Here is a 14007-nt window from a genome sequence, read left to right on the forward strand (position 1 = left end):
TTATACACCTTCTGGTCACTATGTTTACATGTACACACACACACGCGCACGTACGCACGCACGCATGCACGCACATACACACACAGATACATATATCCCGTTCAATGATTTCAAACATCAAGGACGTACTGATCATTATGTGTACATTTTAACACCTTTATCTTCATCTGTGGGCTATAGTTTGTATAAACCAAGGATGTAAATGTAACATATGTTATATTTTGGATTACACTTTCGTAATAAAGTACAGATTCTAGTACTTTTGTTGGGTTGAGTCCCATCCGGGATTCTAACACACACCCTCAGAGTCAGGCACCTAATGACAAGCCCACAAAGTCAGCCGCCTAAAACGCTCAGCCACCACGGCTACAAAATTACTAGAATCTGTATTTTATTACGAAAGTGTAATCCCAAATATAACATATGTTACATTTGACCACTTTTTATATTGCATTGTGTATTCATCAACCATGGATGTTGTGATCATTATGTGTACTTTTCAACACTTTTATCTGCATCTGTGGAATATAGTTTGTATTCACCAGGGATGTTGTGATCATTTTCGATACATTTTATCACTTTAACCTTCACCTGTGGAATATAGTTTGCATACACCAGGTACGTTCTGATCGTTATGTGTACATTTGCATACTTTCATCTTCATTTATTGTACATTTTATAGCTTGTATACATCAGGGAGGTATGATCATTTTGGTTACTTTTTCACAATTTTATGTTCAGCTCCTGTATATATTACGATTTTTATACACCAGTTACGTTCCCATCATTATGTGTACAGTTTGTATAGTTTGTATACACCAGGGACATTCTGTTCATTGTGTGTACATTTTCATCCTTTTATCTTCACTTGTGAAATATAGTATAGTCTGTATACACCAAAGACATTCTGTTCATTATGTGTACATTTTCATACCTGTATCTTCACTTGTGGAATATAGTATAGTTTGTATACACCATAGACATTCTGTTCATTATGTGTACATTTTCATACATTTATCTTCATCTGTGGAATATAGTTTGTATACACCAAGGACACACTGTTCATTATGTGTACATTTTCATACTTTTATCTTCACTTGTGGAATATAGTATAGTTTGTATACACCAAAGACATTCTGTTCATTATGTGTACATTTTCATACTTTTATCTTCATCTGTGGAATATATTATAGCTTGTATACACCAGGGACATTTTATTCATTATGTGTACATTTTCATAGTTTACTTTTCTCTTCATCTGTGGAATATACTTTGTATACACCAAGGACATTTTATTCATTTTGCGTACATTTGTATACTTTTATCTTCATCTGTGGAAGATGTTATAGTTTGTAAACACCAAGGACATTATGTTCAATATGGTTACATTTTTATACTTTTATCTTCATCTATGGAATATATTATAGTTCGTATACACCAAGGACATTCTGTTCATTATGTGTACATTTTCATACTGTTCACTTCACTTGTGGAATATAGTTCGTATACACCAAGGACATTATGTTCATTATGTGTACATTTTCATACTTTTATCTTCATCTGTGGAATATAGTTCGTATACACCAAGGACATTCTGTTCATCATGTGTACATTTTCATACTTTTCTCTTTATCTGTTGAATATAGTTTGTATACACCAGGGACATACTGTTCATCATGTGTACATTTTCATACTTTTATCTTCATCTGTGGAATATAGTTCGTATACCCCAGGGACATACTGTTCATTATGTGTAAATTTTCATACTTTTATCTTCATCTGTGGAATATAGTTCGTATACACCAGGGACATACTGTTCATTATGTGTAAATTTTCATACTTTTATCTTCACCTGTGGAATATAGTTCGTATACACCAGGGACATACTGTTCATTATGTGTACATATTCATACTTTTATATTCATCTGTGGAATATAGTTCGTATACAACAGGGACATACTGTTCATTATGTGTATATTTTCATACTTTTATCTTCATCTGTGAAATATAGTTCGTATACACCAGGGACATACTGTTCATTATGTGTACATTTTCATACATTTATCTGCATCTGTGGAATATAGTTTGTATTCACCAGGGATGTTGTGATCATTTTCGATACATTTTATCACTTTAACCTTCACCTGTGGAATATAGTTTGCATACACCAGGTACGTTCTGATCGTTATGTGTACATTTGCATACTTTCATCTTCATTTATTGTACATTTTATAGCTTGTATACATCAGGGAGGTATGATCATTTTGGTTACTTTTTCACAATTTTATGTTCAGCTCCTGTATATATTACGATTTTTATACACCAGTTACGTTCCCATCATTATGTGTACAGTTTGTATAGTTTGTATACACCAGGGACATTCTGTTCATTGTGTGTACATTTTCATCCTTTTATCTTCACTTGTGAAATATAGCATAGTCTGTATACACCAAAGACATTCTGTTCATTATGTGTACATTTTCATACCTGTATCTTCACTTGTGGAATATAGTATAGTTTGTATACACCATAGACATTCTGTTCATTATGTGTACATTTTCATACTTTTATTTTTATCTGTGGAATATATTATAGCTTGTATACACCAGGGACATTTTATTCATTATGTGTACATTTTCATAGTTTACTTTTCTCTTCATCTGTGGAATATACTTTGTATACACCAAGGACATTTTATTCATTTTGCGTACATTTGTATACTTTTATCTTCATCTGTGGAAGATGTTATAGTTTGTAAACACCAAGGACATTATGTTCAATATGGTTACATTTTTATACTTTTATCTTCATCTATGGAATATATTATAGTTCGTATACACCAAGGACATTCTGTTCATTATGTGTACATTTTCATTCTATTCTCTTCATCTGTGGAATATAGTTCGTATACACCAAGGACATTCTGTTCATTATGTGTACATTTTCATACTTTTCTCTTTATCTGTTGAATATAGTTTGTATACACCAGGGACATACTGTTCATCATGTGTACATTTTCATACTTTTATCTTCATCTGTGGAATATAGTTCGTATACCCCAGGGACATACTGTTCATTATGTGTAAATTTTCATACTTTTATCTTCATCTGTGGAATATAGTTCGTATACATCAGGGACATACTGTTCATTATGTGTAAATTTTCATACTTTTATCTTCATCTGTGGAATATAGTTCGTATACACCAGGGACATACTGTTCATTATGTGTATATTTTCATAGTTTTATCTTCATCTGTGAAATATAGTTCGTATACACCAGGGACATACTGTTCATTATGTGTACATTTTCATACATTTATCTTCATCTGTGGAATATAGTTTGTATACACCAGGGACATACTGTTCATTATGTGTACATTTTCATACATTTATCTTCATCTGTGGAATATAGGTTTGTATACACCAGGGACATACTGTTCATTATGTGTACATTTTCATACTTTTATCTTCACTTGTGGAATATAGTATAGTTTGCATACACCAAAGACATTCTGTTCATTATGTGTACATTTTCATACTTTTATCTTCATCTGTGGAAAATATTATAGCTTGTATACACCAGGGACATTTTATTCATTATGTGTACATTTTCATAGTTTACTTTTCTCTTCATCTGTGGAATATACTTTGTATACATCAAGGACATTTTATTCATTTTGCGTACTTTTTTATACTTTTACCTTCATCTGTGGAAGATGTTATAGTTTGTAAACACCAAGGACATTATGTTCAATATGGTTACATTTTAATACTTTTATCTTCATCTATGGAATATATTATAGTTCGTATACACCAAGGACATTCTGTTCATTATGTGTACATTTTCATACTTTTCTCTTTATCTGTGGAATATAGTTCGTACACACCAAGGACATTCTGTTCATCATGTGTACATTTTCATACTTTTCTCTTTATCTGTTGAATATAGTTTGTATACACCAGGGACATACTGTTCATCATGTGTACATTTTCATACTTTTATCTTCATCTATGGAATATAGTTTGTATACCCGAGGGACATACTGTTCATTATGTGTAAATTTTCATACTTTTATCTTCATCTGTGGAATATAGTTCGTATACACCATGGACATACTGTTCATTATGTGTACATTTTCATACTTTTATCTTCATCTGTGGAATATAGTTCGTATACACCAGGGACATACTTTCCATTATGTGTACATTTTCATACTTTTATCTTCATCTGTGGAATATAGTTCGTATACCCCAGGGACATACTGTTCATTATGTGTACATTTTCATACATTTATCTTCATCTGTGAAATATAGTTTGTATACACCAGGGACATACTGTTCATTATGTGTACATTTTCATACATTTATCTTCATCTGTGGAATATAGTTTGTATACACCAAGGACATACTGTTCATTATGTGTACATTTTCATACTTTTATCTTCACTTGTGGAATATAGTATAGTTTGCATACACCAAAGACATTCTGTTCATTATGTGTACATTTTCATACTTTTATCTTCATCTGTGGAATATATTATAGCTTGTATACACCAAGGACATTTTATTCATTATGTGTACATTTTCATAGTTTACTTTTCTCTTCATCTGTGGAATATACTTTGTTTACACCAAGGGCATTTTATTCATTTTGCGTACAGTTTTATACTTTTATCTTCATCTGTGGAAGATGTTATAGTTTGTAAACACCAAGGACATTATGTTCAATATGGTTACATTTTCATACTTTTCTCTTTATCTGTGGAATATAGTTCGTACACACCAAGGACATTCTGTTCATCATGTGTACATTTTCATACTTTTCTCTTTATCTGTTGAATATAGTTTGTATACACCAGGGACATACTGTTCATCATGTGTACATTTTCATACTTTTATCTTCATCTATGGAATATAGTTCGTATACCCGAGGGACATACTGTTCATTATGTGTACATTTTCATACTTTTATCTTCATCTGTGGAATATAGTTCGTATACACCAGGGACATACTGTTCATTATGTGTACATTTTCATATCATATACACCAGGGACATACTGTTCATTATGTGTATATTTTCATACTTTTATATTCATCTATGGAATATAGTTCGTATACACCAGGGACATACTGTTCATCATGTGTACATTTTCATACTTTTCTCTTCATCTGTGGAATATAGTTCGTATACACCAGGGACATACTGTTCATCATGTGTACATTTTCATACTTTTCTCATCATCTGTGGAATATAGTTTGTAAACACCAGGGACATACTGTTCATCATGTGTACATTTTCATACTTTTATCTTCATCTGTGGTATATGTTATATATTTTATACACCAGGGACGTTCTGATCATTATGGATACAGTTTCACACCTTTATCTATCATCTCCCGTATATATTATAATGTTTACACAACAGTGATGTTCTGATTATTATGTGTACATTTTTAACAATCTGGATGTCAACTCGTTAAAGGCAACAAAAGGCACATATGTCAAGAGAATGGAACTTTAATATATAAGGATTAAGCAAACAAATAAGTGTCATGAAAAGGTGCCAACATGCGGGGCGAAGAAAGACTCCTGATTGAATCCCCAACCCCAGTCTATAAAAGTTGGAAAGGAAAAGGAGGTATGAAGAAAAAGTAAATATCTGGATGAGTAATTAATAATCTATTTAAAGATAGGAAGGTTAACATGGTAAATTATTGCCAAAACGTTCAGTGCTTTCATTTTAAAGCTAAACTCTAGGTATCTTAAGTATGCTGAGCTTTTCGAAAAGCCTATGTCCTGAAAGTGTTGTCCTGGCATTCCAACATGATGCCACACTGGCACCACCGCGCCTGAAAAGTGTCCAGTTATGTTCACAGTGACACCATTTCGCGCACAGGCTTAAGAAAAACACAGCAGGACAGAGGAGTCCAGTCATTATTACACAACAGCGGATGTGTAGCAGATAAGTGCCTGTGTTGCTGCCAGAGACATCTCATGACTGCAGCTAGCTCGAGAGGATGGCTGCCAGTGTCCGGCTGGAAAACATCAAGCAATATCTGTTGGAACAGCAATGTCTTTTTACATTTCAAAGAAATACGATAACCCGTGAGCATAACGCAAAAATCAAACACAGTTATATGCTTAATTGGATTGCATTTTGACCTGCACAAAAAACCCCAAAAACATCCCGGACGCAACATTCCGTAGAGTCCAAGTCTGTTTTTCTATACATTTCTTGTTTGTTGAACACTGTCCAAGGAAACATGCCACTTATACGGATGAGCTAAACAAAGATTTGCCTTCAAGACTACCTTTCAAGAGAAGTAGGTGTTCAGAGGTGATCGGAATAGGGCAAGACAGAGTCCCCAAATTCACACTTGACTCCCTCCAAGAGCTGGTTTAAATGCCAATCAGCCTTTAATGGATCATCAAAACCATTAACCTTGTGTAAATTACTAACAGCATTCTAATATTTGCTAATGGATGAGTATTTCATCTCCTTAAAGTCGACTAAGTCTGCAACGTAAAGAGCAATCGTATCAGAGGACAATGGTACCAGATTCCCTCAAGTTAAGTCACTAAATTCCATGAGACATTTCACCTGGAACTTATAAGTGCATTTCGTTAACTCCGACCACCCTTGAGACATAAACTGGCTACAGTCTGCTTTAGGTCGGACTAGACATTGCCTCCACCTGGAATTGATGAAAGCAAGTGACATGTGAGAGCATAACAATACTAAGTTAAAACTAAACAAACTCCAGTGGGGTAGCATAATATCATATACATTGGACAAGCTTCCTGGTTCATGTAAATATAATCAGCTAGTCAGGAATATATTCAGCTCTAAGAGCAATGTTAAAACAAGTTATAAACCACCAGAGGTACCTCAACCAATCCATAACTAATGGAATCCTACATGACCCTTTGTTAATAGAAGCCTTTGCTATAAAACCTGCTTATCAGTTTTTTACAACAATACTCTGGATTTTCCAGAGCTGACACCACACTTTATAGGCGGCCAGTAAAATAGCCAGAGTCTCTTTAACATGTATGTGCTTATCACTGATTCAAGTCAAAACATTGATTACATAGCAGTCTCGTTTCCTGTTGACTGGGTCCCGTCTTATTGCGCAACTTAGTACAATAACCAGTCCAGAATTTTGGGACCAATTCATTTAACTGGATACATAATTATTAATCAGTATTATTTGATACATCTAAGCACAACATTACGCTCCTTCTAATCCTTGCAAACACGTCGTGCAGCGTGCTCTGTCGTACAGCGAGCTCTGACAAACGGAAGCCTGGAAATCGTGGAAATCTCAAAACGAGGACCCCCCGCTAGAAAAGTTTGTTGGTCTGGTACGGACTTGATATTATATCAATCATATTGTGCGTAACAGAACTACACATAAGCGCAAAAAACCCATATAACAGGTGTTACCAGTGGGCCAGATGCATTGTGAAGTATTTTACGACCTCATGAAACAGGGGCAGTCTGTGACGTCTTAGTTAAGGCCATGCTGCCTACAGCTCGCCATAAAATATAGAAATACGATGTTATCAAAGTTTTAAATTAAAACTTATTTGTATATACCATTTTCTTATGAAACAAGGAATTACAATTCTGTGTAACCATAGTTGTTTGTGATGTCTATTTTCACTTTCACACGAGAAAATTCGGATCGGCTGAAAAGTAGCCCATTGTCTGAATAGGTTAATGAGACCCATGTTTCAGTTTGTTGGCAGGTCAGTATTCCAGTTTATGTAATAGAAATCACCATTGTAGTGACCCCTGCCTCTTCATCACATGCGTCAGTACACACAGTAGACAGTAGTACTAGACATTCGACGTGTGTTGGTGGTTCCGTTATAACGTTTCCAAAAACACAGCCACCACTGGAAATCCGCGTGGAAGCTGCTGTCAATTGTTCTCATAAATCAGCCAATTTAGCCTCAGGAAGTGATAACGTCCCACTCAGTGTGTCAGTGTTCATTCCCAGGAAAACAATCTGTTGACAGGGCCTATCAACTTTGTTCCAGTAAATCATAAGTTGCGGGTACAGCAACGTGCAGTAAACTTGGACAAAGTACTGTGACTATGTGTCCCTGTCCACCCAGCTGTGAATGGGTACCTCGAAAGGATGGGAAAGTCACATTAACTTAGTGCGCCTAGTGGCTGCACGAGTTGTATGAGATTGAAAAATACGATGGTTTATATTGACATCCAATGATCGAGGGAAAAAAACCAAAACCAAAAAACCAAAACAAACAAAAACAAAGCGCTTTGAGCATGCACATGGGATGGACTATGGCGCTATATAAATACATTGGAATAATAGTAAGAGTAATGTAAGTTACGCCAGCAACCCTCCGAACCACCAGTGTAATCCAGTCAAAGCGAAGTTGCTTGGGTATCAAGCGATCTGTAACCTCTCTTAAGGTCCACCTTAGCAAAATAACTGCCGGGTTTGATAAGTCGAAGAGCGTACCTAAGGTCAATGTATCACTCACAATCAATCATGTATGAATTCATGTCTGCATTGTTTGGGAGTCTTTCCATCATGAATTAGACGTACTTTACCATTGACTTTGGGAATTGGTCCTAGGGGCTCACAACTGCGGGTTTAGAACCGGTTATCACATAATTAGCCCGATCTGTTCCCTCACAAATTTGTTTCACTGTTTCAATTTTCTTTACTAAAGTAGAGTTACGATTTTAAGTAAAAACATTCAATAAATTAGCGTTATCAAGTTCCGCTGATTTGAATCCATGCATTATTCCAGTTAAAATATATTCTCTGCCTGGGTCGCCCTGTGGTAACCATTTTCCCCAAGACTCGTAGGTTAGTGATTTTGTGTCATTTGACGAAAGTATTTTGCCTCGTGGTAGGCTGCCCTGGGCTCGGGCTGGCTGCCAGGTCCGGCACTCCTGTGCACCGGAACCTGGGGGTTGTGTTGGTGGGCCGAGTGTCCTTCCTGGCGACAAACCAGACAAACATGAGCAAGTGTACATAACTCAGGCCGGCTGCAGCTGCCGTAGAAGCGACGACAGATTTCTCTCCCATCACCCGTGAACGGACCACGGGACCCTTGACGCTTAGAGTTACCGTCTTGTTCCATAGGACGTAGTGCTTTCGAGGTGTTAGAATTAGGCCTGGGTACAAGTTGAAAGTCTCTGATTTCCTGGTAGGGTTTTCCTCATGAGAACCCCTCATCATGCTGCCTCTGACGATAACCCTTGTCATACAATAGCACGCTGCCCCACACATACCTGGACGGTAGACGTGCCACATCCCGCATGTATTTCTAATAGTCTAACACGTCGGCGAGATCAGCCTCCTTCTTCTGAATCATGTCCTTCAATACACCAATGTTCGCATATGTCCACATTGCACATCGCATATGTCCTCATCTTCCCAAGATTTTATTACATTCCAATTATTCAACATAATACCCCTGCCAAGGTGTATTGTTTTCCACTGTATGCCCAAGGTATCAAAAGAATCTTCCCATGTATAATCAGCAAGTTTTCTTAGTTTTCCTGACTTCTTACACCCATTACTTGTCACAGCCTCGAGCACATCCGACTCCGAGACGCCATTTTTATCATCTTCAACACTTTGGCTAGATTAACCAACCGCTAATTCCTGTCTAAGGCGCTCTACCAGGTTTCATCCGCTTGGTCTCGAGGTGTAGACGTTTCATTTCAGCTTCAAGGGCTTCACATTCAAGTTCCAAAGAACGAGTATCGTCATCCATACCACGTGAACTTGAAGCGAAAACTGGTGACGTCAATATCGCCGACGTGGTCGGATCGTTAGGTGACCCTTCATCATGAGGCGAATGTTTGATTGACTCCAAAGCTTCCATAATTTTAAGTCCTGCATTCCTGTGTTTTGGCTTCACATCGGCCATCACAAACGACTTGGTGACCGTAAACAAACAATTGACAAAATAGCAAACGCTGGACGACAAACGCAATGTGGGCGCGGAACCAACGTGAGTGAAAATGTGAAAGGGAGGTAATTTTACACATCAAAATATATTTTACTAAGGTAAAATATTACTTCACACTTTATATATATTTATCTCTTGTATATTTCATAATATTATAAACAAGCTGCGTTCTGATCATTATGGGTACATTTCCATACTTTCATCTTCATTTGTTGTATATATTATATGAATACATAATGCCATTTAGAAAGTGGTCAGATGTTACATATGTTATAAATGTTATAAAATATATAACGAAAGTACTAGAATCTGTACTTCACTGAAAAGTGTAATTCCAAATATAACATATGTACGTATATATTATAGGTTGAATACACCATAATAATGATCTGTACATTTTCACACTTTTTTTCATCTCTTGATGTATTATTGTTTTTACATACCGGCGACGCTCTGATCATGATCTGTACATATTCACACTTTTATCGTCATACTTTTATACATTTTCACATATTTAGCTTTATCCGTATTATTTCTAATATGTGTTGATATAATGATATCTTTCTTTATCAGCTGTATCTCTTATAAGTCCTATATACCAGGAAGCGTGCTGCTCTACACATTTGGAAGAAAGCACAATGGGAATCGACAGTATATTTTAGGGACAACAGACATGTGGCTCTATATCCGATATTCTTTGCGTCTCACTGAACGACGGTACCTTATAGTAGTGACCTACGGTGTAAAACTTAATTTGAGAGAAATCAGGAACACTAAAAACTAAAACTGACAGAAACTAGAGTGAGATTTGTTTATATGCCATAAAGTTGACTAACTGGCTAATGAACACACTTTCAATGCTCAAATATTTCGAGGTTTGAGCTTACTTTGTTTAAAGGGAATTATCAATTTAGGCTATTGTGACTGTTCCAAATGCAATTCAGCGCACATACACAGTCTACTCCCAATTGTCAGACCTCTACTAATCACGGATGCAACCAACCACAGGTGAGGTGAAATTGGGTTTAACGTCTTGCTTGAGAATATTTCGCTCATATGACGACGTGCATGCGTGTGTATGTGAATGTGCGGCTGCTTGTACTAGCCCAGACTTAAGCTGGTTTTATAGTGCTAGCCCACTGAGATACCATGCCGCAGTGAAGCATGAATACCTCACTCAGACACATTATACTGACTCCGAGCCGACCAGTCCTTGTTGTACTCATTAATGCCGAGCGCCAGGCAGGGACCAACAAGTACCATATTTTAACGTCTTTTGGTCGAACCCACGACCTTCCGCTCTCCGGGCGGACGCTCTAACCACTACACCACGGAGGCGGTCGCAACCATAACAAGTGATGACAAAACTTTATTGATGATCAACTTCTTTATTTTATCAATGGCGACGTTGATCATCCATAACGTTTTGTCATCACTATACCACCAACTTCTAGAATGCCACTCAAACAAATGAAACTATAAGAAGTGTTGTTTCAACGGGTCTGCGTTTTGGGAGGATACCGCTTCAGGATATGAAACTGTGTCCCTCAAATATCCTAGTGATAAACAATCAGCTTAATCATGTAGCATCCACTCAGTGTTATTCTTGGTATTGATCTGAATCTGTCCCTTATCAACAATGATCTTAATCATGTTACATTCAAAGGTTTGCCCAAGTTTGATTACCTTCTCAGAGTTGTTCTTGATATTGATCTGCATCTGTCCAATACCATCCATGTCTTTCACGTCTACTTTAGCCTTTTGACAGTGCTACATATTATCCGTAATTGAGAGAGTCCATATTATAAAGCAAGCTTTAAAGATAAATTAAGAACAATTTTGCCGGAACTCAGAGAGTAGTCCGGATAATGGAGAAAACCGGATTACACAGAATCCGGATTTGACACATTCCACTGTATTGAGATCAGTGGCATGAGAGTTAAGTCATGCCAATTGCTTGACTGCCATTTTCTCACATCAAACCGCGATGTAGTGGGGACAAAATCACGATGGCATGTCTTTTGTATGCACTGTTGTGATCTGTCTCTAATTACTCCTCATGCGGTGCTTATGTTCTTCCACAGCCGTGAATGTGTACACCATTAGAAATGCATATATTGATTTTGTTTAATAGATATTTCTGTTTGTCTTTGTCGTTTTTGCGATAAGTATGGATTGGCTGTTTTTGTTCAACCGTACACTCAGTAACAGTATCTCAATATGACGCCGGTCTGTAAATCATCGAGTTTGGACCAGACAATCCAGTGATCAACATCGATGGCATGTGTCAGTGAGCCTGAAAACTCGATCCTGCCTCCTCTTACGACAAGCATGAATTGCTAAAGATCATTTCTACATATCTTCACGAGTCGTTAACCTTGTGTTTTTATTACCTGTTTGAACTAATGTTACAACATGCCAAATTTGAGCTACGATAGTTGTAATGAATATTGCATTTATTTCATTACAGCCCAGTGTTGTAGAAGATGGATTGTTCTGATGAATATGTGGATGCCAGATCATCCCCAGAGACGATTGAAGAGGCTTCTAATGATAAAACAGAAACGACATATCAAGAGAAGAAAGAACAGAATGCTCACAGTAGCCTCGAAAGGCAATCTAAACCAAACGATAACCAGCTTCCTGAGATACAAACCGATGTTCAAACTGGTAACCAAACAGGCGGAAAAGGATCAGAAATTAATACCGATCTGCCTGCTGTGACATGCACCGACACTCAGGATGAAGATAACAACAATTCCCCTTCTGATAGCAAACAGAAGGATTCAGTTTCACAGAAGTCTAAAGCTGTAGAAGAACTTGAAGATGAAGTCTCACCGTGCCACAGTAACAGCGGGGAGGCACATCCACAGCAGGAGACAGATTTGGGAGATGCATCCCTTGAAAGTTGGGTCAATATCAGCAGGACTGACATGTCACTTGGGAACACGAGTGGAGATAGTTTTCAAGATATGGATATCAGAAGTGAAGTTTCATCCACTGACGACAAGAGTGGCAGTATATACCCAGATAGGAATGTCAACGAAGAAGCAATCAGTCAGCAGAGGTCCACCGACACAGATTCCCATAGTGACAGCGAACCAGATAGTTCCGACAACCATGATGATAACGATGCTGATATGGACACTCCTCAGAGAGACACGTACACAGACGACGGCACAAATGTACCAGAGAGTCCCCTCAAGAATGATGACAATGATAATGATTTGTTTGGATCCCCGGATCCGCTGGACACTCCTCAAAGAGGGACGTACGCAGACGACGAATCACATGAACCAGTGAGGCCCCTCAAGAATGATGACATTGATGATAAATTGTTTGGATCCCGAATCCGCTGGACACTCCTCGGAGAGAGACGTACACAGACGACGAATCAAATGAACCAGTGAGGCCCCTCAAGAATGATGACAATGTTAATGATTTGTTTGGATCCCAGAATCCGCTGGACTCTCCTCAGAGAGGGACGTACACAGACGACGAATCACATGAACCAGTGAGGCCCCTCAAGAATGATGACAATGATAATGATTTGTTTGGATCTCCGAATCCGCTGGACACTCCTCAGAGAGAGACGTACACAGACGACGAATCAAATGTACCAGTGAGGCCCCTCAAGAATGATGACAGCGATGATGATTTGTATGGGCCTTATAATCCATTGACCGGTTCTGAGAGACAGACGGAAACAGACGCCCATGCAAATGAACCAGATTGTTCCTACAAGCATGTTGACAATGATAATGACTTGTATGGGCCCAAAGGTCCACTGCACAGTCCTCAGAGAGAGGCAGGCTTAGATGCCTTTGAGAATAACCAAGATCGTTCTCCCAAGTATGATAAGAATGAATGTAATCCGCATGGATCCTCGAATCCAGATAAGGAGGAGGAATGTAACAAGTCAGATGTTGAATGTGGGGACAGATTCGGACAGAATTATGGAACATCTAACACTCTAATACATCCACAGCTACATGTTCCCCAGACTGAACGTTATTTACATGAACGGCACGATGTAGGACC

General features: G+C 37.7%; 1 protein-coding gene across 1 annotated transcript; it reads left to right on the forward strand.

The window, feature by feature from the left end:
* The first annotated feature begins 12452 nt into the window (after positions 1-12452).
* On the forward strand, positions 12453-14003 carry LOC124281939 (clumping factor B-like). The gene is made up of 3 exons (XM_046717945.1): positions 12453-13265; positions 13424-13884; positions 13970-14003. Exons 1-3 carry the CDS (start codon positions 12453-12455, stop codon positions 14001-14003), a joined length of 1308 nt encoding a protein of 435 aa, XP_046573901.1.
* The last annotated feature ends 4 nt before the right edge of the window (positions 14004-14007 follow it).

This window comes from Haliotis rubra, unplaced genomic scaffold (genome assembly GCF_003918875.1).
Source record: "Haliotis rubra isolate DU_JTF1 unplaced genomic scaffold, ASM391887v1 Scf290, whole genome shotgun sequence".
Taxonomy (NCBI): Eukaryota; Metazoa; Mollusca; class Gastropoda; order Lepetellida; family Haliotidae; genus Haliotis; species Haliotis rubra.